Source organism: Patagioenas fasciata, chromosome 3 (assembly GCF_037038585.1).
Source record: "Patagioenas fasciata isolate bPatFas1 chromosome 3, bPatFas1.hap1, whole genome shotgun sequence".
In the NCBI taxonomy this organism is placed as follows: Eukaryota; Metazoa; Chordata; class Aves; order Columbiformes; family Columbidae; genus Patagioenas; species Patagioenas fasciata.
The window spans coordinates 100,935,199-100,962,041 of record NC_092522.1 but is presented as its reverse complement, the minus strand read 5'-3'; the positions used below and the strand labels follow the sequence as shown (position 1 = coordinate 100,962,041).

General features: G+C 42.1%; 1 protein-coding gene across 13 annotated transcripts; it reads right to left on the bottom strand.

Annotated features, from left to right (window-relative positions):
- Positions 1-667: 667 nt before the first annotated feature.
- On the bottom strand, positions 668-26,834 carry CILK1 (ciliogenesis associated kinase 1). 13 transcript variants are annotated; one of them, XM_065833188.2, is made up of 14 exons: positions 26,754-26,834; positions 20,661-20,831; positions 18,721-18,775; positions 17,061-17,182; positions 15,104-15,183; positions 14,261-14,393; positions 13,619-13,790; positions 12,891-13,058; positions 10,141-10,437; positions 8,874-9,064; positions 8,150-8,301; positions 6,626-6,754; positions 4,741-4,854; positions 668-4,274 (listed from the first exon to the last, which is right to left on the bottom strand). In XM_065833188.2, exons 2-14 carry the CDS (start codon positions 20,759-20,761, stop codon positions 4,120-4,122), a joined length of 1,869 nt encoding a protein of 622 aa, XP_065689260.2. In that variant the 5' UTR covers positions 20,762-20,831; positions 26,754-26,834; the 3' UTR covers positions 668-4,119. The 13 variants fall into 13 exon arrangements, with proteins under 13 accessions (XP_065689260.2, XP_071663091.1, XP_065689261.2 ...); XM_071806990.1 differs by lacking the exon at positions 26,754-26,834 and adding an exon at positions 26,212-26,425 and having other exon boundaries at positions 20,661-20,910; XM_065833189.2 differs by lacking the exon at positions 26,754-26,834 and adding an exon at positions 26,212-26,425.
- Positions 26,835-26,843: the final 9 nt, after the last annotated feature.

Below are 26,843 nucleotides of genomic sequence, written 5' to 3'. Positions count from 1 at the left end.
TGGAAACCAGTAATTACTTTACTCCCTGTGGGTCTTCCTCGCTTTAGCACTTCTACCCACATCACCTATGGTTCCTCGACCTCCTCACCTTATACACGCTGCAGCTACAATCCACTATTTTGCACCTACTTTATCACCTCTACAAGTCACTTTCAGCCCATTTAACAGTTACCAAAAGGGCTGGGTTTCTAAGTCACCAACCTTCTCCAGCTTCCACTGTCTTGAAAGCAGGGGGAGAAAGCTCAGGAAAGGTGACACAAGACACGGAAGATGAGAATAGAATAGATTTCAGTTGGACTAGACCTACGATGGCCATCTAGTCCAACTGCCTGTCCTTCTGAGGCCTTGCGCATCTTCGGGTTGATTCAGCGCTGCAGGCAGTTTAGTGCTCAGATGTCAACTCCTCTGAAACTGCCAGCTTTACACAAAGCTCATGGTGTAGCACAGAAACTACATGCTTACACTCAAATGACGCGGGCCACAAACCTGCAGAAAGAGCACAGCTGCTGGAGGCAGTACCCTCCCACAGGGCACCACATGTAAGGCTTATTTAAAAAAAAGCAAAACAAAACCAATCAAAACCCCAACACCCCCCAACTAAAGAAAGAAACAAAAGCAAAACTGAAGTTCTCTTATTATAAAAGATCAAGACTCCACTCAGTCAATATTTCTTTGAGAGTAACTTTATTCTGGAAAGAAGACAACACAGAAGGAATGAAACAAATATTTATAATGGTTTTGAACAAAAACACTGAACAAACAAGAACCATTCTTTCTTAAAGAACTCACTCCACCCTCTCCTTCCACATTAGTTCAAAAAACTTTCTTTCAATATGTTTCCTTCCTCACGTTATGGAACAACCTACTCATAATCAACAGTCTTATTAGGTACAGAAATACCATGGAAATGGGTTTTCTGGGGTGTTTTTTTTTTTTTTTTCATTAGCATCCTGGCACTTACACAAAACTTTTATGAAAATCTGGGTTCCAAAGGTGAACGAGGGCCTTGTCAGGCTCCTTTATTTCCAACAGTCATTATTACATGTTACGCATAAAAGCCTGAGAAAATGTAAACAGTAGGATTCTAAAAACATTTTGCATAAAGATGCTGCTAAATATTAAAACACAAAGTAGTACGTTACATATGATAAATTCTCAGATATGCTGCTTGTCCAGCTTTCAGTATAATAAAGCCCTACATCTTTTCCATATCTGTATTGCACACCAAGACAGCACAGTAAAATACACAGCTCAGTCCTTGCTCAAAAATAACTTTTTCCAACTTCAGTAGGAATTTGCTTGAGTAAAGGCTACGAGACTGCTGCTGTTATACTTGTACTCAGCAACTTCTGTCCCACTAAATTAAAACTAGCAGAGGTGATTCTGAATATCAAGATTATTAGCTTTTTTTCCTAAAGGCAGGCTTTAATTTGGGAAAGCAGAAGATATGCCAAAAAAGTACCACCACTTTTTCTAATCTTTTTGCCAGACTGACCAGAACCTGAATGCTGTGGTCAAGAAAATCACTGCAGGGCTGAAAATGGCTGAGAACTTTAAACACATGGAGTAGTCCCCATCCTTAGCGGAGAGACCCAGGCATCTCCAGAGGGCTGGCAAGTTCTCAGGTGAGCTCAACTGCTCCCAAGATGATTCTCACTCACCACGCGTTGACAGAGTCAGCTCACAAGAAAGGAGCTCACACTTAGGTGTGTGCAGTTGGGTAGGACCAATCCTAGCCCCAGCAGCTCGTTCTAGTGACTTGTTAATCTCTTGCTTTTACTAGTAGGAATTAAGTATACGGAACATACGAGTTAAATTGCCTACTTAGGTCTAGGGATACTTAGGATAAGCTCAGCTTGTTCCCTCTTGAGACCGATAATTCAGTGATAAAATAAATTAAATGATATTAAATGATATCTAGGCATAAATACTGATATTTCCCCCAAGGGAAAAAACTATCTTTCCAGTTCTATCACAAATATACCTATTTCCCTTTCTGCTCACGCAAAGACACCATCAGTATGTGCTTTAGAAATCCAATGGCTGTTTTAAGTCCACTGTGGCACACTGGCACTGCCGCTTTGGAAGCAGTTAGATGTGGAGTTCACACTTGCTGTGAACAAATAACTGGGGTAGCTGGACATGTTAACATGTCCTTGGCACCTGTGAATCTTGTATGCATACTTCTTTTTAATGCATAGACCCTTCTGCTCCCTTTTTATCTTCTTTTGTGGACTGAGTCCATGAAGTCCAACAGCTACCAGTGCTCTTCACAGCTCCCTGTAGCACAGAGTCAGCAGCCTGCTCTGGGGTACAGCTTCCTCTAAGTCCCACGCATTCTCCGTGGAAGGACTGGAAAGGCCAGCCTGAGTTATCCACCTCCAGTCCCCAGCAGCTGCCCCTCACGGGTGCCGGCAGACCCCACAGGCAGGGTCTCCCTGACACACTCACCTTTCACCTCCTTCAAAAGGCCCGGGTGCTGAGAACCACACCTGCCCTGATCCCTTCAGGCTAGATCTAAGTCTCATAAATACAAGATTTGCCTGATCTGTTCACACAATGAGCTCAGAAGGTGAGCACCTCTGCACACATCTGCGGGAAGCTGCACCTTCACAGCAGGCTGCAGCTTTGGCGGTGCTGGTCTGAAACACAGCAGTAAAAGATGCTCTCCCACCACACTGTAGTGTTTTTTCTTCCTTCTGTGGAAGGAGCTGCAAAAACACCCAAATGATGATTCTGATCTACGTCAATCTTTTGCTGATGGCTGGACCCTGGTACAACTTTTCAGTGCAGAATAAAACCAGAATAAGGGGCCATTTTCTTTTCTCTGCAATCTGATAATTCACCTTCTCTTATAAACTGAGTTAAACTGCTCCTCAAAGAGCTGTATCCGTTTCTGTGAAATCAACCACAAATTTACAATGTTTTTTAGCAGGACCAAGTAAAGTCCCACTTTACCCAGTAGAGCCTGGGGGACTAACTTACAGAAGCTGACTTGTTCTTCACATTGTGAGTGAAGATGTACTGAAGTAAGCTTAAACTGACTCATTTCCTCTGCATTTTTTTTTCCAAAAATGAATTAAAATGGTGATGAAAATTACGTCAGCTGCACAGATATTGTTTTCTGAAACTCTGCTGCTGGTGTATTGTATCACTAATATGTTATTACTTTGAAACCAGATTTATAATTGTTAATACTGTTTCAAATATGTCTTCAGATCTCACATTCCTAACAACAAAGCAGCAGCAGCATCTGAATTTTCTCTTTAGACATCATTAGAATATTTATATTAATTTAACAGAGGTAGGTCTGCATTCTATTTCCTAGCAAACAATGCCAAGAAGCAACTTTGAAGCACAAAAAAGAGCGCTGTGTCAGAAAACAGATCTACAGAAGGGTATTCACCCTTCACCAAACAAGAGGACTCCTCGAATTTGGTAAAAGCAAAAGAATGGAGCTGGAAAGCTGGACAGCCGTCCAACAAAAACCTGGTAAAGGCAAAAATAAATAAATTTTAAGAAAATCTTCCCGCTGACTTTCAGCAATCTCCCAGCATCTGCAAACGAGAGTTTCAGCTGCTGGTCACTCATTCCTTTGATGTCACTACAAAGCAAATGAGTACAGGACAGCCTGGCATCAAGACATGGCATCACTGAAATTATAAAGCCTCATTTAGCACGTAAAATTCAGAAAATGTGTAGTGAATGCCCCTTCCTCAGTACTTCTCTTCCACTGCAATATTGCACCACTTCACTTTTTTTATCCACGTTTATAAAAAAGTTAAATCTAATAAAGGAAAATTTACTTTTAAAAAAGTTTGTTATAAAAATTTTTCATACAAAAATGCCAAACCCCCTAAGCCATATATACAAAATGTATCAGATTTATGAAAATAACTGGACCCAATTATATAACAAAACAATTTTATACAAAAAGGTACAAGATTGCATTCAAATTAATACAAATAAAAGTGAATTAAAAAACCCTTCAAAATGTCTCACTCATATAAGATCTGTTTCTTTTAAATATACAGGTACACAAAACAGTGTATCAAGTTGTCTCATGTTATCCATCATTTGATGGGAAACACGCACTGGTTCAGAGAGTATTTCTGCACATCACCGGTGAGCACCATACTTCGCAGACCAGTCAACGCGCCCGTGGATCGGGTGAGCTGGTGGTGGGAGAGGCATCAACCTCGGGGTGCTTTTGGTAGGTGAATTGAACGATGGCCGTCCAAGATGTGGTCTTACTGACTTCAGAGCAGTATAATCTAATGGATAAAAGAAAACGCTATGAGATAAAGGTTCAGTGAGTAGCTGACCACACTGAACAGCAACCAATGCAGGTCCAGATCCTTATTTCTTCAGGTAATAAGCCTCCTTTCTTAATAGAGTTTGCTGATGGGAAACAATAGTGTGGATCCAATCCCTGAAACCTTATCAGATAAGAAGTATTTATACCACTGATTTGACAACCGTGAATTCTGTGCCAGCTCTCACACCAACCTCTAGGTCCCATTGAAATATGCTGTGGATGAAACCACATATTTCATAACCAAAGTAAAAATAAACCAAGTCCTTCTCCATATGAAGTACTGCAAGGTGACTAGCTGCAGTTCCACTCAGTCAAATATTTACAAATAAAGTAAAGCAAAGACACCTGGTTCAGCGCTGTGGATATACAGCATTACAGGAGTAATGAGTAAGGGAGCGAGACAACTTTGGTACCGTACTTACTAGAAGACGGATCCACAACTGGTGCTAACTGGACCCTCTGCCCAGCAGAGCCGACCTCCTTCTTCAGAAATGAAGGGACACAAGCACTAGTTAGACCACTCGATCCTACAGGCCCTGAAAGAAACAGCAAGGAACACTTGAGCTCAACCCAAGGGATCTCCTGTATTATCAACAAATGACAAAAGTGTGCATGGATGTGTCCTACCCAAAATCAAGCTTGACCATGGACTGATGAAAACAAGAACTTTGTTGAAAACACTAGAAATACACAGATCCCACACATGCCTGCATTCAGGAGGCTGTCAGCACCAGACTGTGTTACAGATGAATGGAAACAGGTACAAATCGCACAGGTACAGATTTCCATTTCTCCCTGAAAACTCAGATTTTTCCAAGGTTTCTCAAAGTTTTCAAAACGTAGCATCTCAGTTGGAATTATTTTGTCTGACTTTCACCAACTGCATCCTATATGTATTCTCACGCCTGATTTCTGTGCAGTGAGTCTGGTGCTCTGGTGCCACACAAAGCTCTTACTGAAGTCAGTAAGAGCGCAATTTAATCAACTGGGACAGGTGCATGTTCCACATTTGGAAAGTCAGCTACAAAACTTGTCCCTAGGATGAGCAGGAACAGATCTGACTGACCCGTAGGATAAGCTGTAGAATAAGCTGTAGAAACTGCAACAAAAACAGTCCAGAGTCATAGTGCACATGGACACTAAACACGTCAGCATGCACAGATCGGGCCCATGGCACATAGGCCTATAATGCACAAGAGCAGCAGAGCAGCAGCAAAGCGTATTGTGGGAAATTATGCTATTAAGCACACAAGGTAAAAACCTAATTATATCTTATGCAGCTACAAAAGCAGCAAAAACTTGCAGAAGAGCCAGGAAAGAGACGTGCTACGTATGTAAGGTTCTCATGTAGTTTAGCCATTTACAATATTCTCCCATCCTGAAAAAATTTTCTGAAAAAATTACATGCAAAATCTTTTCAAAACCAGTTTCTAAAGGCCCGAAATGCTTCTTTGGGCCAAGATTCAACAGAAATTTTCCCAATCAAACATCTTCATAACAACATATACAAAACAAGTACTTCACTGCAGAACTGTAACATCACATGAAAACCTGACGCCAAGGAAGATTTATAGAGGGAATACATAGATATGATCTAGAAACATCAACATGTTTAAGTGTATCTGGTAAAACCTAATGTGAAAATCAACAAATTAATGGCTTCAAATCAAATAATAGGAATTAAATACCTGAAATACCAAATGCCCCAAAAACCTGAAGAAGAAAAATTGAAGAGTTTTGCTTTTTTTCAAATCTACAATTATTCCACTATCTTAAACAGCATCAATTAAAAAACATGATGAGAGATTATTTTATTTGCTTTATTCACATAACAAGAGTGGTGTGTACAGCTAGCTCAGTTTAGATCAGCTTCCTCCTCTATGACTATTTATATACCAGTTGGCCTAAAACAATTTGGGAATCTGAAAATATGACTTACAAAAACAGATGAGGGAAATTGCAGGTGAGATGAAGTATTTCAGGTTGAACACACCAAAGCTATGCATCCTTCTCCGCATGAGCTACTTCATAGACTCACAGAATCATTTCGGTTGGAAGAGACCCTCAGGATCAAATCAGACTTTTGGGGACTCATTACAAGAAATTACTGTGTTTCCGTTTAAGGTAGTCTCCAAATCAAAGGAACAGTGATCATAAACTGATTTCAACAGAAATAACAGATACTGTTAGCAAATATCTTCAGAACTAACAATGTATTAGAAATAGGTGAACCCAAAGCAGAGCTGTCTGGAATTGCAGAGACATCACCCATTATCTTTTCTCAGAGTGTTAAGCACAGCTTCTTACCTGAATTCATCCTGTTAATACTACCTCCCAAAGCAGAAGTTTTCCCAGGCAAACCAGAACTGGGCCAGGCATTTGACGGAACAGACTCTTTGTTTGAAGTGGAGACCGTGCTATTCCTTGTGCTTATTCCTTTTGCAAAAACGCAAAAAAAACCCATGCTGAAATCTGCTACACAGGCTTGTATTAATTTCATCTGATGCACAGTCTTAGAGCAGTTGTGCGGTTCAGTGAACTGAACCAAAACCATTCCACTCTAACATGCCCCTGGGTTACAGCCCATCCTCTCACACGGGAATGCTATGCTGAACCATAGGCCCTGTTCCTGCAAGGATAATGGTGTAAATAGTTCCACTGGCGTCAATGGCTGCTCTATGCCAGGGAACAGAACCCTTACATCGAGGCCACAAATACTCTCAAGTCACAGAAGATGAACGTTGCTACGTAAATGAAATCTATGCTTCATATCAAACACAACATTTTACAGCTTTTAGCCTAACAGTGGCGAGATAATCTGACAGTAAATAATGGTAATTACATTTCCCACAGTACTGTACTCGTCTTTGGTGTAACTATTGAAACCACAGATTGTGCAAACAGTTTGCAGTAGAGTTCATATGTCGCATATTATTTGTATTTAATATACATCTCATATTTCAGCAGGGTGTCTAACACGCAAGGATGCAATTACAATTTATGGTAAAGCAAAGGTAGGCTTGGGATCAATGTGTTTTACAGCCTCCTCTAGTAACACAACTCTTGGCTATCAAAGCTCTACTTAAGCAGTGATCCAATTTGAAAGTCATTGAAATTCATTGTTGCAAGACAAAAGATCGAGTTTACCATCACGATACCTTCTAGTAATAATCTTCAAGTACTAGTACTACTAGTTAACGAACAGCTAACACTGCCTTTATAAACAGAAAAGACGATTCATTTACACCCAGCTTCTTTTAAAATACAGGCAGGCATGCTGCCCACCTCCTGTACTTCATCCTGTCCTAATGCTGGCCTCAGTATAGCAGAAGTTAACATGAAGACAGGCATATGGTTCCTCTAGAGAGGCAGGGATTTGCATTCTCTTTAACTCCAAGCTACAAGCAAAGCATATTCCCACTATTAGTCAGCTTCTGTTGCTCATGGCATTATACACTCAAGAGGTAAACCTAGGGCACTTCCTTTTCCAGTCTAGGAGACCAGTCTTATCCTTTTTGGGAAAACGGAATAGCTTGGCACATTAACAGACATATTCTAACACACTTTAAAGTACAAGACAGTATCCAGCAGGACGAAGTACCAACAATTCCATCCCTTCTTGCAAGCAGGATTTATCTCAGTTGCTAGACTGCTAGAATGTAGTTTCTCGCATGGCTATCTACATTAGTAAAGCTCTTCCTCTCCTCATCTTCTTTATGCAGTATCCTCCCCCACTGTAAGCTCAAAGGATAAAGCCTAGTGTACCAATGACTATTTCACACTACTGTTGGAATTAACAGAAAGAAGAAGAAATAAGTATTTTTTACTAACCAGGTAGATACCTAGAATGTCTCAAGTAGTGTTGCTTCGCTGCAGAAACTCGCAGTGTGGGAGTGTCCTGCCGCGGAAAAGCCACGTGGGAGGGTGCGCTGCTGCCGGAGCCTACAGCATCTGAAGGCTTCAAGTCCAAAATGCTTTCAAATCTGTAACACAAAAATTGCTACACTTAGCCCAATTCTTACAGTGCATGATTATGCACAGTTGACCTTCTCATCTCCAGGAATCATTTCCTCATATTGTGTTTGCTAAAGCATAAACACACCGACAACAGGGAATCTTTTCAGCCTGAAGCCATACCAGTGCCCTGAAAATCAGATTTGTGCTTCTAGTTCCCTTATATATTGCTTTTAAAGTTTTTATAAATCACCCAGTAAGTTTTTCTCTGTTGTGTAAGACCCTCAGAAACTGTAGCTTAGAGTCACCCAAAACAGTTCATATGCATCGAATACATCAAAATGGTTCATATGTGAAACAGAAAGTATATATTCAAAGATTAACTTGGGAAGACTTAAGCTAAGCATCATTTTCAGTGGGCAAAAATGAACAAGGAATTGTATAGAAGGGTGCACTGTCCACCAAAATAGGGGTTGCAATTCAAAGACCAGCACGCAACAAGCAACCAAGGCAAAGACTAACGAACAACATTACGAAAAAAGAAACGAAGTCTAAGGAAATACAACCAAATAGCACACAAACATAAAAGAAACCAACTTACCTACAAACAGTTTCATCGCTCTGCCTCTTCTTGTTTTTCAAGTCTGTCCTTGTGATGGAAGAGCTGAAATCAAGGTCTTCCACGTCATCCCAGTCTTCAGAACTCTTCACCGTTCTGGCAATATGTCCCCATCTTCGCCTAGTTTTTGGTTTAAGTTCACCATTTATATTCTCAGTGCCAGCAGATGTTTTCTGTTATAAAGATTGAAAAGAAACAAACCCATGTGTTTACATCACAAACCAGGTGGCAGGAACAAAGATGCACTTTTTTTTTTCCTCAAAGAGTGACAGTAGTAGTTTGGTTTTAACAACAGAATCCTAATCTTTCATTAAAGATGGTAAGAACACAATCTGTAGCCTGTAGACATTATTACATACCTTCTGCATTTCATCCTTTAATAAAGCATCTTGCACTGACAGAAGAAAAAATTTCCTAGGTCTCAATTCCAATTCTATTTATGTTTCACTATAAACCTCCTAAACAATTAGTTCACGCTCCATTTTTATTTCTTGATTCATCTTGAGAGTATAAAACTGCAGGCTTGTTTATGTTTCTACAAGCCTGTACTGAGATACTTACAAAACATCTTTCTTGAGGGACAGTGCAGATACAAATTTGTGCCTCTCATCTATTTAAGCTCATCAGTACATTTTAACCTTGCACGACTCTGCATATGGCCAGTGCAGACCCTGCTTCAGACCGATCTCTTAGCAGCAGCATTCACAGTCTGCTCTCATCATCTATCTTATGAGTCCAGTCTCCTTGTAAAATCAACAGAGATGGTAGCTTCTTCTGCTGAAAGAATCTGTTGTTTTCCATAGCCAGTACAGAAGCCCAAAGGGACTATTATTCTCAGGGACAGAAACTGGATGCCTTAAATGGACGAAGGCAATAGCTCCCCTACCTCTCATTTCAACACACTTCAGCTCAATACTTTGCTCTCTGGCATCAGTCTCATTAATATTCTGACCACTGTACATCCTTTTTGCTTGTATGAAATCACAGGGTCATCCTTTAAGTGGTGCTTTACAACAAAAGTAAGCATAAAATGGCTTTGAAGTGAGAAAATGACTTGCTTGCTTTACAGCAATTTGATTTAGATTCCAACAGAGTAACTTCCCATTTCTAGCAGAAAGTTGTAAACTATTCTTTATTCCAATTTCATGTCCTTTTAGTAAAGTATAAGATTCTCAAGAAAAAGAAACACAATTAAGGAAAAAGCAGGCAGTATATCAGGAAGCATATCTTAAGCTAGATAGACCTTTACCTGCTGAGGAACCTTATTGTGAATTGCAGGCAGAAGAACCTGGTTAGACTTGTCTTCCTGGAAGTAGTTACTGTGCTCGGCCCCCAAGTTGTCTGTCTTATATGGGTACACCGAGTGCTGAGAAGACTGGTTTTGTTGAAAAGGCCTTGTTGAAATGCGGGCATGAGGTTTCAGAGGGGGTTGTGCTGGAGGTACAGGCTTAATATGCAGAGATGATTTATTATGCAGTTCCTTTTGTTTCCCGAGTTCCTGAACACCCAGGGCATGCCCAACCTGGAAGTACTGATATCGAAGTGCCTAAAACATAATTAAGATGTTAGGATCCACCTTAGGAAAACAAAGTTTTTAACTTACTCTACCCTCGTGTAACAGTATGAATTTAATTCCCTTTTTATCTGGGGTGGGAAACAGCAGAAGACCCCTCTCTCAACACTAGATTCTAGTGAGTACAATCCATGTCAGAATAATGCTGCAACAGTAAGGTTTCAACAGATATCACGTTATCAAATCCTCTGTGGACTTCCACAGAAGGAAGAGGTTCTGCAGAAGCAAGACAACCATGTAAATGGTACCCAGGAGCATGTTTCATTATGTGCTGTCTCTTCATGTGTGTCTGTGTGTACATGTGCAAACACAAGCACACCTGTCATCATAGATTCAGCCATCAAGACCTGAATGACTCCAGAGACACCCCATCCCTTCCAGTTTCCAATTTCAAGAGTGAATCAAGCGAAAGAAAAATAACCCTTATGAAAAACAGCCTCTCTCTTCTGAAGAAGACATGTTGGTAGAAATATCTTTATCCTGCCTTACGAGTAATTAAGGAGTTGTTAGTAAAGGCAATTAATCTCTGCCCATCTTGATGTTTCAGGTCTACTCGTCTTCCCAAAGACTTTTCACTAAAAAATAAGCTTCTAAAAGCTCAGAATCCTCAACATATTTGCACCTTACTGTAAAATATTTGTTAATGGCTCTTAATACCAAGCTATAGTCCATATTTTTTGCTTTTCATTATGTGTGTGAGTTCTCCATCTATTTTACTTTGTAACTGTTTAATTAGCTTTAAAGCTTTTTATTACAATTTGTACTGAAGGTCTGATCTAATCACAAAGCTTCAGCTATGGTTTTATTGCAGTCAAGTCAGATTTGAACCTAGAATGACATCTGGTTTTCAAAAGGTTCCCTGTTTATTTCATTAGCTGGGTACTACCACTACAGTACTGATATCTGAAATCAGTGGCAACTGTCAACATCAACTGGTCCATTATATGTGCAATACTGTTACTTGGGCTATGCTTACGTACAGGATGTTGGGACATATCCACAGCGCAACTGAGCTGAGCGTGCCCTGCAAACTACCTTGCATAAGCCAGCTTTATCCAGGCAACGCTGGGCTGGATGAGCAGCCAAAGAGGTGGACTGAACACTGGCTGAATGGCCAGGCCCAGAAGGTGGCAATCAGTGTAAGAACATCTGTCTGGAGGCCAGTAGGTATCAGCGTACCCCAGAAGTCAATATTGGAGCAAATACTGTTCAACATCTCCATTAATTATGGTGATGGTGGTGCAGAGTGCACCCTCAGCAAGTTTGTTGATGACACAAAACTGGAAGTAGTGGCTGATACAGCAGAGGGTTGTGCTGCCATCCAGAGGAACCTTGACAGGCTAGAGAAAAGGGGCTGTCAGGAACCTCATCAAGTTCAACATGGAGAAAACGCAAGTCCTGCACCTGGGAAGGAACAATCTCATGCATCAGAACATGCTGGGGTCAACCACCTGGAAAGCACCTTGGCAGAAAAAGACCTGCTAGACACCAAGTTGAACAGGAGCTACCAATATTCCCTTGCTGCAAATAAGACTAATGGTATCCTGGGCTGCACAAGCAGAATTGTTGCCAGCAAGTCAAGGGCGGTGATCCTTTTCCTCTGCTCAGAAGTGGTGAGGCCACACCTGAAGTGCTGTGTCCAGTTGCAGCCTACCCAGCAGAAGAGAGAGATGGACATAATGGGGAGTCCAGTGAAGGGCCATAAAGACAATTAAGGGATCAAAGCATCTCACATATGAGGAAAGATTTAAGTGAGCTTGGACTGTTCAGCCTGAAGAACAGAAGGAGAAGGGGGATCCTATCAAGGTATGTAAATACCTGAAGGGCAGGTGCAAAGAACATGGAGCCAGGCTCTCTTCAGTGGTGCCCACTGCCAGGAGAAGAGGCAATAGGCACAAATTGAAACACAGGAGATTCTCTCTGAACATCAGTAAACAGGTTTTTATTCTGTGAGGGTGACTGAGCACTGACACAGGTTGCCAAGGGCAGGGGGGTTGGACCAGATGACCTTCAGAGGCTCCTTCCAACCTTCACCATTCTGTGATTCTACGGCACATAGCAACAGAATCACAGAATGCCCTGAGTGGGAGGAAGAATGGCATCACAGCCTTCCGCTATACATCCTGCCTTCACTCTGCTGCCATTCATAGTCATTGGATTATACTCAATTCAGGTGTTCTTATATATGCTGCAGTCCCACACGTGGCCACTCAGCACACACCCCATGCAGTTGATGCTACCTGCAAAAGACTGATTACCCTCTTTTAATTACTCTCCTTTGTCTTGCAAATTGTTCTTGGCTTCTGCTTTTCTCCCTTATAAGAACTGCACTCCTGAGCAACTATCAGTTGACTGTCTATAAAAGGTGTCTTGTAGGGAAAGAAAGTGCACCATCCAGATGTGAGAAAAAGAAAACAAAATCAAACCTGACTAGCTGTTGGCCGCTTTTTGGGGTCCCACTGCAGCATGTCTCTCATGAGCTGCACTGCTTCACTGCCAGCATTAGGTATGAGGGTTTTTAGGTTGTTAGGTACACACTGTGGCCAGCGAAAATTCATGGAGGCTGAAAGTTGGTAGCCTTCAGGCCAGTCACTCTGGAAAAATAAGATTTCAAATTATAAAAACAGTTCAGCTGTAAAATACAGTGTCTAGGTACACTAGCGTATAGTCTCCTATCAGTAACAGACTATGTCCAGCTTGCTCTAAACTCTTAAAGATTTCACGAGTGATTTTCACCTCAAACCTCTGGTGAGAGGTAAGTCTTGCTTTGCATCTGACCAAGCCAAAGCCACAAATGGAATCAGGACACAGAAGTATTGTCACGATTCCAATTTCTAGCCTCTTAAACCATAGGTTTATATGGAATATGCAAGAGAAAAATGAAACTTCCACCTAATGAAATCACAGTCTAATTACTTTTTTTGCTGTTTAGGGGTCTCTTTCTCCTCCTCTAAATGTCAAGTTTTATGAAAGAATTACATACTGCTTATTTCACAGAAAGTAAGTTTTAATTTGGTTTACTGTATCAGAGATGAATGCTGTATGGCAGCAGTAAGTGCATAAATAAATTATTTTTATCCTTACTGCTCTTGTGCCATTCTGTATTGTAGAACATTTGTAGTATTATTGCAGTGTGAAATGCCACTGTAGCTACCTTCTTTGGCGTCCCCAAGACTTGGCAAATTTTGAATATAGTATCAATTTCACTGGCGCCTGGGAAGAGAGGCCGCAGTGTGTAAACTTCTGCCATTATACAACCAACAGCCCAAATATCTATAGGAGAACTATAGCTGGTGGATCTCAGAAGGACTTCAGGAGCCCTGTACCTGTAAGAGAGAGAAAAAAAAGAAAAGAAACAAATCCCAAAAATCCAACAATCAAAACAACTCAGACATATATGAAACCATTCAGCTCTTCATTCTTTGCTGTTAAGAGCAAATATCCCTTTAAAAATTCCTATTATTTCCTATCCTATAGACAAGGTTTCATTTTTTTCTAGAATGAAGAACTAAAACCTACATAAACCCTTCTAAGCTCTCTAATGCCTTCCTGACATGCAGCAATCCCAGCATGTCCCACCTGCCTTATCAGGTCCCTTCTCAGTTCCTGTGCTCTGCTGCCATCTGTAAACTATCTTGCATTAACTGAACCTTTTCAAATTATGCCTAGCTTAAATAAAAGTTTAATAAAGAGGAGGCATCAAAACTGGAACTACCTTCAGCACAAATGTAATACCTTATTTCTTCAAAGACTTGATTATAAGTTTCACACAACGCAGGCAAATACCAGCACTTACCATCTGGTGGATACATAGTCGGTGTAGGGAGGTCTAGATCGAATTTCTCGAGCTAAGCCAAAATCTGCTATTTTCACAAGTTCCGGTCCCATGCAAAGGAGGTTTTCAGGTTTCAAGTCTCTGTGAAAGAACCCTAAAATTCAAATGAAATATTGATGTGCATTGCAATGTCGCCTCCAGCTTTACAGGCCTCTGACTTCCAGGACTTTGGCCACTGATGATCACAATGAGAGCAGACCAGCAACATACACTATAGGGTACTTAGCAGGCAGAATTGCAGAGGGCAGCAAAACATGTTGAGTGAGTTATCATTAAAATAAGTAATTTTTTTTGTTAGTAAAGTGGGTCTTGTTACTACCGGCTGGTACACCAGCTTCAGCTTTTAACATTATTGCAAAAATTAGTTGGCATGCCATGCAATGAAAGTTGTTTGTCACTCAGATTGTATTACTTTAAGTATATCTTACAGAAAACATGCATTTTATTCTGGTATCTATGTGTACCTTGAGAAATGAGTAATTATCCCTTTATTCTCAGTGTCATGGAACCGCTAAATCAAGAAATGTCCCCATTAGGAGCAGATGAGTTTTAGAAAGTAGCCAGCTACCAGTTTGAAAAAGTAGAAATCTAGAGAAAAGGAACTAAGCAAACCCCCAGATCAAAATATCAGGCAACTATAAAATATGGATATTTTCAGCAATCTGAATCTCTCATACAGTGTCATTCTTTCAATCACTCCCTGTACTAAAGTTAGTAATGTAACTGTTAGTGTACTCATTAAAAAACTTACAGAGATACTATCTTGCTCTAATTCAAAATGTTTACAGCTAAAACATAACCTACCATGCTTATGGATAAATGCAAGCCCTTGCAGGATCTGATACATAATATTCCTAACTGTAGACTCAGGAAAGAGTTTGTTTCTGTGGGGTAAAAGGGAGAAAATAAATATTAATGATTAAGCTCGCACACCAGCTTATACTATCTAATGAATCAAAGATAAAAGGTAACAATGACAATAAAACTGCTAGACGCATTTTAAGCACTCACATGTACTTTATTTCTCCAACAAATTTTACTAGTATTTGCAGAACTGCCATATTACATTCTATTAAGACTATGTGACATCAAGCTAAGGCTGTGTGGGACGGTAAATCAAAAAATGAAAAAGAAAAAAAAAATAAATTGGCCAAACTGAACAAACCTGAACGTGTACAGGTCATCAGGCAGGCACGCTCCTCAAGACAGCAAGGGTTCATGTTAATTTAGAGCTTTTCATGGACGGTTTCTTCTGGCCTCTCTTCTAATGCACATATAAGCCACACTTTTGACTTTACCTTGTTATTACCTAGCAGCTGCTATGCTACCTCCTTCTCTGCGGTTATCTGAAAAAAAGTCTCATCTGCTACTACTGAAAACAAGAGTTTCTTCTCATAATATTCAGGTGAGCAGATCAGCCATGGCAGGTGGTTTAATGACAGCCCCTCTTACCAGCTGCCCCTCCACATGCCATAACAAAGTAGAGATGGGCTGGGATGGAAATCAGTGACTATTTTGCTCAGAAAGAGCCTAACAGTGAATAAAGAAGAAGGCTGGGCCCTTATTCAATTTCCTGAGCTTGATTTCTCTCTCAAAAAAAACCTGACCATCACATATTTCAGAAGTGAGATCAGCTACTAGAGTCAGATTTTCATATTTGCTTGCTTATTTTTTAAATTACAGCAGAGAGTCATATTTCCTCTACAGTCCCTTCCAGCAAGACTGGCAATTTTAACTACAAGACTTAAGCAAATAAATCTTATTCTTAAAAGTTTGACTTATACAATGCCTAACCAGCTACACTGTAGAGAATATGATGTGTAGCACACTTCTACAGACATCTGCACTCTTTGTTTTCATAAGGAGGTAGGATATATCAAGCATTTCTAAGAAATTCCTAAAGATAATTGGTTTGTATGTTATGCACTCAAACTATTTTCTCACAGTTCATCATTTCATATAATTAAAAATCAGCATCCATACATATGTACACAATTTAATTGAAGTTGTTCTATACCTGTGCATGCACAGTAAGTATTTTTATGCTTAAAAAGGTATTTTATATAGTATTCAGAGATATAACAATAACCTTACTTTGTTAAATCAAGTAAGATTGCTGTCATCTCCCAGGCTGATTCTACAGCCCATAAAGAGAAGATGGCCTCTTCAGAGAACAATTCAAAGCAGGGAGCTATTTTGCCCTGAGTTATCCTCTGGAGGATGCTATCACAGTCCAAAGGCTAAAATAAGGACTTTATTAATGCTCCAGCAAATATCAAAAAGCTAGACTTCATTGAGAATGGTGACAAATGAAATAAACAGTTTTTTGACATGTCAGTTCAACTTGCACGGAAAAAAAAAAATCCTAGAACAAATCCAGAATTTGATCCCTCTTGATTACCATTTCAGCCACTTTTTATTTCTTCATTTATGCGAGGAAGCCATAACAGAAGAGCTGGTGGCAAAAGCTCTAGGTTCAACACCTCCTCAGCATGAGGGCTGTTACAAGTCCACAGTTCCTAACTCTCAGAAGAGTGCCCTACCTATGTGCCAGGCTAATCTGGGAACAGACACTGGAAAATCTCACTGAATTGTTTGGGATATGCTCAAAGGTGACAGCCACAGCTTCTACACAGCTTTAAGCCATAGTGATCTAAGCCTAAACAAACGATCTAAAGTCCTTGGAAAAGTAATAGGGGTGTTAGAAGCACATTACGCAAGTAATGAATTTATATCAGGAATGGGTTATGGTGTTACATACCTTTCTTTCATTAACTGATAAAGATTTTCCTTCATGTATTCAAACACAAAATACAGATGATCATTTTCTCTGATAACTTCTTTCAGTTTTACTACATTGGCATGGTTTAATTTCTTCAAAGACTAGAAACAGAAAATACAAACAGGATTTTACAAGGGTTTTACTCTAATGAAAAAAAAAAAAACCACAACTATTTTGCTCATGTAGAATACTTGGCTCCAAAAACTCATTACTATTTTAAATAATCAGACAGCTCTGAGAACAAAGATCAGATCTCCAAGCACTACCAGATGCCCATACAGTATATGTATTAATTAAATGTGCTCATCATTCAAAAGCCAGCTATCTGGTATCATAGGAGGCACCAGAACAACTGCATTTGCTCTATAAGTAACTCTCTACTGGCAGAATTCACACTCTTCTTGTACTTGCACTAGCAATAGTCAGGTTAGACTCAGGAGAAAATATAACTCTGGAAATTCTCCCTTGGTATTGTGGATTAACCCTGGTCAGCAGCTGAGCTCACTTATCCCTGATAGTGAGACGGGGGAGCGAATCGAAAAAGTAAAAGTGAGTAAACTCATGGATTGAAGTAAACACAGTTTAATAAGCAAAGCAAAAGCCACAGACACAAGCAAAGCAGAAGAAGGAATTCATTCACTGCTTCCCATCATCAGGCAGGTGTTCAGCCATCTCCAGGACAGCAGGGCTCCATCACACATAATGGTTACTTGGGAAGACAAACACCATCACCCTAAACATTTCCCCTTCCTTCTTCTTCCACCAGCTTTACATACTGAGCATGACATCATACGGTGTAGCGTATCCTTCTGGTGTGTCGTGGTCAGCTGCCCCAGATCTGTCTCCTCCCAATTTCTTGTGCACACCCACCCAACTCATCAGTGGGGAAGTGTGAGAAACAGAGAGGTCTGAGGTTGTGCAAGCACTGCTCATCATAACTGAAATATCTCTGTGTTATCAACACTGTTTTGGTCACAAATCCAAAACACAGACCCCTACAAGCTGCTATGAAGAAAATTAACTCTATCCCAGCCTACACCAGCATACTTGGGTCTTCATTCTCCCTCTTTTTAGATTTTCAGTGTATTCTGCATTCATTCTTGCTGTAGCAACAGAGTACCAATATGTGGTACTATGAGAAAAGTGACTTCGGATTTCTGCATGTTTGCAACAGTGGTAGCAAAGACTAGAAATTAAGGGAAGTTCTTAGAACATACCCCTAAAGCTTTGCTGGTGTCAGCATTTCATGCTAAATGTCTGCCCCCAAACCAAATATCCAGAAATAACTGCACATACAAAGGTTACTGCTGAGCAAAGGGCATGTGTTCTCAAGCCCTAAAAAACAAACACCAACTGACTTCAGGTTTTGTGATAGGAAAGCTCTCTCACTCACCACTCACTGCAAGAACCAAGCAGCTCTCTACAATCACGATTGTTTGCAAGACTACAGAATTTTGATAAGAATTTTTGTAAGACTACAGACATCCCGTTCAAATACAAAGCCAGAAAACAGAACTGTAATACCATATGCCACAACTCATGTTGGGGGGACTTTTTGATAAAAGGGGTGGAAATAATTTGATGTTACCCCAATATGTGGTAGGGACTGTTTAAGTCAATCACTGAATGGAACAAGTACCTTAACCTCTCGAAGGTTCATACATTCCTCCCAGGAATAAAACTTTCTCTTCATTCTACAATAGTAGAGGGAAAAAAACAATTAACACATGGTCAATATCAGCTGGTCTTAGACCTGTAAGTCTCATTATATCCTAACAATTCAGTTCTTCCATTCAAAATACAAGGTATTATCTTCTTTGTCAAAGAACTTTAGATCTCCAGACAAGGTACACTCTAATAGAATTTAAAAGCACTACTATTACACAGGATTGCCTTTTTTCATATATATATATGTGTGTGTACATATATCTTGGTGCAAAAATTTCAGAGCCTTTAACAAGTCAGGGCATGCTATTTTTCTTTTCAGGGTACAATGTGATGGAGTAGAGTCTAACTGTAAAGACGGGTTACAACAGTTATGAACAACTCAGACTAAATATTGAAACAAATCTAATGAAGACCAAATTAAATCACTGTGTCTCCAATTTCACCATATTCTTCTTCCTCCTCTTATCTATATTTTGATTTCTCTGTAATTTCAGTATCTTTCCCCTCTAAGTTGTATTTCTTCATTTTTCAGTGTTCACTGCTTCCTATGTTTCTCTCTCCCTCCCAAATCGCATCTATCACGCCAACTGCTTTTTGAATTCTACCTTTCAAGCTTCTCAGCAACTTGAACAGGAACAAATTTCTGTTTTGTTCTAAGCCAGAATATAACTCTGAACGTAGTATTAGTGTGTAAAATACAGTCTTGTTTGTTCATATGCATTTTGATTATGACTCAGTTCTTTCATACATCAACTCTATGCTTTAGGACCAACAGGATGAAAGATCATGTGTATACATGCACAAAGAGCACACATTAAGCTTACAAAAATACCCAACTGCTTAGTGTCTGGATTTTGGAGGGAGTTAGGCACCCTTTGAAGATCTGAGTCTTTGTTAGACATTAATAATAATTCAGTATTACTTATTATTGTAGCAAGGTTCCAGTTTGTAATCACCTCTCATAATTGGAATAGTTTAAGAACTAGAAGCCCTTCATTTCATGAAGGGGTCTGTATTATTTTTTTGTTTAAGCGGTGTTTCCACAATTACTGTCTTGTGCGTTCAGTCGCCAGGCCATTTCAATTCTTAATAACAGATTGGCATTAATGTGTAAGCTAAGAGAGTATCATCTTCTTATTTGTTCTGAATTTTTTTGAGTTTATGCCACGCCACAAAATGAAAATCAAAGGTGCCTCTGGCAAGGTTTCATACAGAAAAAATAGCCTCCGCACAGAGGACTTAGAAAGTTGCTAAAGCCAGCTATTGACTGTTCATACAAAACAGGATTGTACTGAAAGCTCTTTTGACCAGTATGTCGCTGGGTCATGGTCGGTATTTCAGGAAGGTGCCTGCAATGTTTCACAGCCATCTCTTACCAGAACTAGGACAAATAAGCCATTTACAAACTAAGGTCACTGCTGAAGCGGCAGAGAAAATACAGTGGATTTCTCAAGGAATTTTAAGAAAATCTTAAGCTGAAAAGACTAACTTGTAATTGCATATAAAGATACAGATAATGGAAAATGGGATTCATTATGTTAATTATCAGTGCGGTATTAACATTACACTGGAAATTAAACCATAAAACATATGTTTCATGTGAGAAGCAGGGAAGAGGGTGCAGATTCCAAAGCACCATTGCAGAACACTCTAAATAATGTACATAATACATGTTTGACTGCATGTAGTAGCAAAGCACTGCTACAATAACCCGGTACATGTCACTCTCTTTATCTTATGCTGAGGCTCTGGAGAATATAAGAAACCTGAGCTTTGCATGCTGCCCCAACACAACTGCAAATACAAATGTGTGCAGTGTGAAGTACTCAAACCAGCATGACCAAGTGATGCCGACCATAGAATGGAAAAACCTGGACAATCCACTCTTAAGTAACAAATGAAAATACTTACTTTTTAATGGCTATTAGCTCTCCAGACTCAATGCTTCTCCCTAGGAGGACAGAGCCATAGGTCCCATCGCCAAGCTGTCTGATAGTTGTGTACCTATTCATGATGAGGATACTTTAGCTGCAAACGCATTTCAGTCCTTAGTGTTTCTTCTCCGAGTGTAACCAGTTCTTTCTGTGGCAGCATAAATATAGAGCACTCAGGACAGTGTGAACAGTTGCAGGAATCATGTTTTCAAGACTTAGCCTTTGGTCTGAAAGCACAGAACATAATCCATTTGATTTCTGTACCCTTCTAAGATTCCTTGCTTGCAGACTCTCTTCTCCTCCAAGAGATAGGCCCTGTAAGCTACACACAAACATTTGTCTTGGTTACCCACCCGAAAGGGTCAAGCCTGTATCTGGACATAACTGGGTATGATCCCCAAATCCACTTTTACAGCCAAGCTAGAGGTATCTTACAGCAAGCTTGCAGGCAGCTCTATTGGGAAAAACTACTACTGAAGGCAGAGGATAAAGTCTCACAGCTTAGAGAAAACAGTTTGCTATCAGAAAAATGAAGCACTCTAGGAGGGCATCTGCTCTACCCAAATTATCAGACATGTAAGTCATCACTCTCACAGGTCATACTGCCATCAGTTAAAACAATTTCCTGACTTTTCATAAGGTCCTATACTAGAGATACAGCCACATGTATTCCCTTAAATCTTCAGAGGAAGAATATTATATTCATGCCAGATAAGACCACATGTATTTCACTACAGTAGCTCTAAGCACGAATCAGTCTCTGGAAGTAGTGGAGATATGATATGATATGATATGATATGATATGATATGATATTATATTATATTATATTATATTATATTATATTATATTATATTATATTATATTATATTATATTATATTATATTATATTATATTATATTATATTATATTATATTATATTATATTATATTATATTATCTGTCCAACGTTTTGTCCTGACACTGCATGAACAACGGAATACCAATAATAAAGAAAAAAAAGTTCCTATTCCATCATTTAACCTAATTGCTGATAACATTTGCTACACTTCAGTTTAGAACAAATGTGGTCTATTCTATGTAAATTAATTGGAATAAAATAGAATTACGCTGCAATAAGAATTTTGTCGCCACATTCTGTCTTTCATCAGTTTTAACAGGACAGCAATATCTGTGGTGGGTGACTTTTCCCTTTTTAACCTGCATTTCAGCTACACTTCCACGATTTTTTAGCAGCCTTAAATCTCTCCTCCATCTTATTTCACGGAGACACATTACAGTTTTAAAAGTAATGGGATTATGTTGTTTGAACTCTGAACTGACATTAATGCAGAGCCACAATCCTGTGGGTACAAGATGTCATGAAGATCCATTGTTTTCAGTCTTCTAAGCCTGTTAGTCCCACTAACACGGCTTCGACAACAACAAAACCCCACAAGAACTGAGAAATGTGAGGTTAATATACCTTTTGTCTATTTTACACATCGTGTATGAAAAAGAAACAGCATGTCTCTAACACTATCAATAGACACCGGGTGGTGGCTCAGACAGGCAGGAGGAATTGCCCTTTCGCAGTACCAGCTCCTTTCCACATGCTGCTACAGAGAACCAGAACTGATCACCTTAAATTAGAGATTTAATCCCACATTTTGTACTACTCAGCAAGGAACACAGAGCCTGTCTTGGCACTTTGGAGTACCAGTTTCTTTTTGGCTAGTTTTCAGTCTGTGCACCTGCACGGCATAAAGCCAAGCTCAGGCAGTGTTCTGCATCCAGGTTAACAAGCTTTGGTTACTCCAGCTCGTCAATATCTGGATGGCAACTCAGAAGGCTCGGCCCCTACATCTTTATTCAGATCCTTGCTGAAAATTTCAAACAACAAAAAAGCCTTGCACGGTCTCCTAGTTCGAAAGTGTAATATTTTTTGGTATCCAAACAAATACTTTTATACAGTAACTCCAAAGAGAAACAGATGGGACTTGAGGATTTTTCAGCACATACTCCTCTAATGACAGCGTTCCAAAATGGTAATCGTAACAGATGTGAAGGTTTACAATTCATGGACCATTACGCTGTCCCTGGTTTACCATTCCCACATCCCTTTCCAGGGGACCGCAACTGCAGACTAGAGGAGAATCTCTGCCTCATGTTCGATAACCACAGCAAACTAAAAGATGCGTAACATGGCTGGAATGTGACATTGCTAGTAATCACCACCAACAGCTATCATGGCTGGATCATTTGTCTGATGTCTCCAACAGATGAAGTGGCAAACATAATTGCCTACTCCTTACTGCAGATACTAATTTAAGCCCCTCTCTCTTCCACAGCCACTGATTTTCACAGAACTTGCAAGAAATTACCATGATTCCAACTCTGCTGTCAAACATGACCAAAACAGACAATATAACTGAAATATTTTTGAGGCACAAAGGGGAGGCAAAGAACCTCAGAGAGAAAAAAAACAGTCAGAAAATAAGAGATTTCAGTGAGGCATGCATGTTAAAAAACATGCAAGGATGCACAGAAGCTAACATGGTTCCTATGGAGCACAAATCCACTGAACAAAACCTAAATACGGTCATCTTTGGTTAATTAAGTCAGTATCATTTCTTGTTGGCCTCAATAGTGGAGTTGTTTTCAAAAGTCTGTTTTATTCTGCAAGATTTATTTTATCACCTCCTGCTATCTCTCATTTTCAACTAGGAGCATAAACTAAACCTCAGCCTCACGCTGCTTCACCTAAGCAGAGCCCCGTTGAAAAGAGCACGAGTCTCTGCGAAGCAGTTTGCAGAGCTACAACATGTAAAACCTAGTCTAGAACAACAATCTAGGCAAATTCACATCACTGGGGATGTAAATACAAACTGAAAAACTGTCTTGGAGTAAAAGACTGTGTTGACACTAAAAAGAAATCAGTAAAAGTTTTTTTTTCACCATATTGTAACGCTGTGTTCAGACTGTACCTCGCCTACTTCCCCCCCTCCCCCAGAAATCAGACAGCAAAGCCCCTTTAAAAGCAACCCTAATTTAATGTACCAAGCTTACTTTCTGAAGTATAACTCAAACTTACTATTTCGCGTACGAACATGTTAAGTGAGACTCCTCTCCCGTTCGGAGGGCTGCAGCGCTAAGAACTGAAAGTGAAACTGGCTCACTCTGCCGAAGCTGAGAAACGCAAACAGTAAACAACCAGCAAGTGCCTTTTAAAATGCGTCCTGTGCTTCGGCAATAACCTGGAGGTGTTACTAGCCGGATGCACAGAGACGGGCGGGGTTTCCAGCCGCGGGTTTCCAGCGGTGTTGTCCCAGCAGCCGCTGTTTGTTTGCTGGTGAAGGCTTTGGGGTGCCCCTGGCGCAGAGAGCCGCGGGAGGAGCAGCGGGGGGCCCAAGGCATTAGTGAGATGGCGGGGGACAGCCCCGGGCCCTGCGCCGCCCACCACCACAGACCAGGTCGGGGCTCCCGCCCGGCCCTCACACCGAGGCGGTGACCGACTCCCGGCCCCGACACACGCGAATAACCTCACTCGGTCATTTATGGCCCTGGAACGCTCCCCTTCCCTCCCGCCGTACGCATCCCCCCGCGGTACTCACGGCGTGCGCCTCTTCCCCCCTCCAGCCGAGCCCCAGCCTGCGGAAGCCGCACCGAGGCCCCTAATGGCGGCGCTGCGGCCCCGCCGCCCCCCGCGGCTGCCACCGCGGCCCTCTGGCCCAGCCTGCGCCGCCCCGGACGCGCTGCGGCCCACGGCGGCCGCCGAGCCCATGGCGCGGCCCGCCGCGCCCCCCGCCCCGGCCGCGGCCGCTCCCCGCCCGCCGGTGGTGGGGCTCCGCGCGGGGGGACAGCGCCCCACGACCGCTCACCTCCGCGCCGCCCGGCCGGTCCCCTCGCAACAGGGAGGGCAGCGCGGGCCCGCGGGCCTCGGCGCCGCGGCCTCGGCGGCGGGGATGGTTTAGGGGTCTCCCCAAAAGCGGGCGGCTGTCGGGGGGTCGCAATAGACGGTGGAGTGGCACAGCACCACTACTGCCAGGGTGGGGATTACGGCTGAGCTGGGTTTTAACGTAATTAAAAAAAAAAATAATAATCCTCTGATGACTGGCTTCTCTCAAATCCCCAAGAGGAGTTTAAATAACAAAACAGGGACGCAGAAATGCCCAACTGTGAACACATGGCAAGAATACCGACGTTTTAACCACTGCCCCGGGGGCCTAAGCTTTCCCCAGCTGAGGGCCAGCAGGTCTCCCTGGCTCCAGCAGAGTCAAGCTAAGAAATGGACGCGGGGGATGCAGAGAGGAAATTCAGAACAACAAAAATAGGCCTTGAGCAGCTGATAATCAGATCTGACTGTAATAATGATTCTGTAAGTCTTCTTTTTGCACTTCTTCATTTAGGTTTTAAAAGTAAAACACAGAGTTACTTCCTGACATTTGCAAGACAGGGTGAGCTGGTGGCACACCCAGCTCCTCTTGTTGGGGAGTATTCTACATCTGCAAATCCCACAGTGAAATACACTTATTTAAGATGTTCATTCGTTAAAAAGGTGTGACAGAACTCTGAAAAGCTCTGGATGCCCCAGCCACCCACATCTAAATAGAGACTGGTCTTTGGAACATTTATGCTTCCTACACTGAAGAAAGAATAATAATGAAAATAGTTAAAATTATCTCCTAGGGACATGCATGACTCGCAGTGAAGCCAGTAGGAGCTGTGCATACTTACTTGGAAAGATTGCTGCTTTAAGTCATCCCTATTACATCTCATGCATAAACACGTACCAGTACCCAGCCCAGGGACAGCCCTAGTGCCCTGTTTTCCTGTTGCCAGAGGCTTCTTCACACCCAGCAGCTTTGATTCCAACCCTGAACTAGAAAGTAGCATTAAAGATAACCAGTTGTATTCATGATTACCTTATCTGAAAACCGCATCTGCACTGCTGTCACCTCAACCATTCACACAGAGTCCACCACCACACCAGTACCCAGAGGCATTCCCAGCCCTCCCACCCAAACCACCTTACAGTCCCCCACCACCTCCAGCTGCCTGGCCAGGGATGAGGACCGGTCAGGCAGACAGCCCCATCACCTCTCACACTCCTTCCAGAGCAGCTTTACAGCCACCAGGATCTGAAACCCACTGCAGGTGCCCAGCTCCTGCGCCACTCAAGCCCCCCTGGCCACAGCCACCTGCCCCACTGCCATCTCTAGACACCCGCCTCCTTTTGCTCCTAAAAACCTTCAGGGCTGTAGATACAGGTAAGAGTTCACAGATTATATGTAAAGACCTACACGTCTGGTTTTCTTCTAAAAAAAAAAAAAAAAAAAAAAAAAAAAAAAAACACTACTGTAATGCAGATTCAACCCCCCAGTTTTAGTCCTATTTTGTAAAACCTGATGAGGTGCAGAATGAGGTGCAGAGGGCACCCATACTGACAGCTCACTGAACGGGTTGGGCAAAGGATGAGGGACCATGACATTCACATGACCTCAGCAACATGATTACCTATACAACCGCAGTACTAGCCACCCCTTTGTTACCCGGGTTTTAATTTGTCTGTAACGAGGCACCGCTCTGCCCGCAGCCACAGGGGAAACGGCTGCTCCCGCACCGAGCCCTGCTCCTGCCGACACCGGACCGAGGGGTCACGCCGAGGGGGTGGGAGGCCGCCCGCGGGGTTCGGACATTGCCACCTTCCCTCGGCTCCCGCACTGGAGCAGCGGTGACGTCCTGGGCCGGGCCTCAAGCAGAGCGGCAGCCCCGGCGGCGGAGAGGCCGGGCAGAGCACCGACCCCGCGGGGAGCCGGCGCCAGCTGCGGGGACCGCCGCCCGCGAGGACTACACTTCCCGGCAGCCTCTGCTCCGCCGCCGGGCGGGGTCGGCCTGGGGAAGAGCCGTTTCCCTCCCGGCGCGCCCGCAGCCCAAAGGGCTGTCGCCCTAGAACTGTATTTCCCAGCAGGCAGCGCGCCGCAGAGCCGCAGCAGGACAGGCGGTGCGGGGCTGCGGTGCACGCTGGGACGAGTAGTCCGCGCGGCCGGCGCCCGCGTCTCAGAGCGGCCCGTGCGTCAGGCGGCGCTCTGACCTTGCGGGTTTGTCTGGTCCCGTGTCTCCGCTGCTCCCGGTCCGCCTGCCCCTCACTCGCCGGGAAGATGGCTGCCGTACGCAGGGCCCG

Coding starts and splice junctions, on each gene's coding strand:
- CILK1 (XM_065833188.2), bottom strand. CDS start 20,761: ATGAATAGGTACACAACTATCAGACAGCTTGGCGATGGGACCTATGGC. Junction 18,776..20,660: donor GAGCTAATAGCCATTAAAAA/GTAAGTATTTTC, acceptor CTACTATTGTAG/AATGAAGAGAAAGTTTTATT. Junction 17,183..18,720: donor TGAACCTTCGAGAGGTTAAG/GTACTTGTTCCA, acceptor TTCTGTTTCTAG/TCTTTGAAGAAATTAAACCA.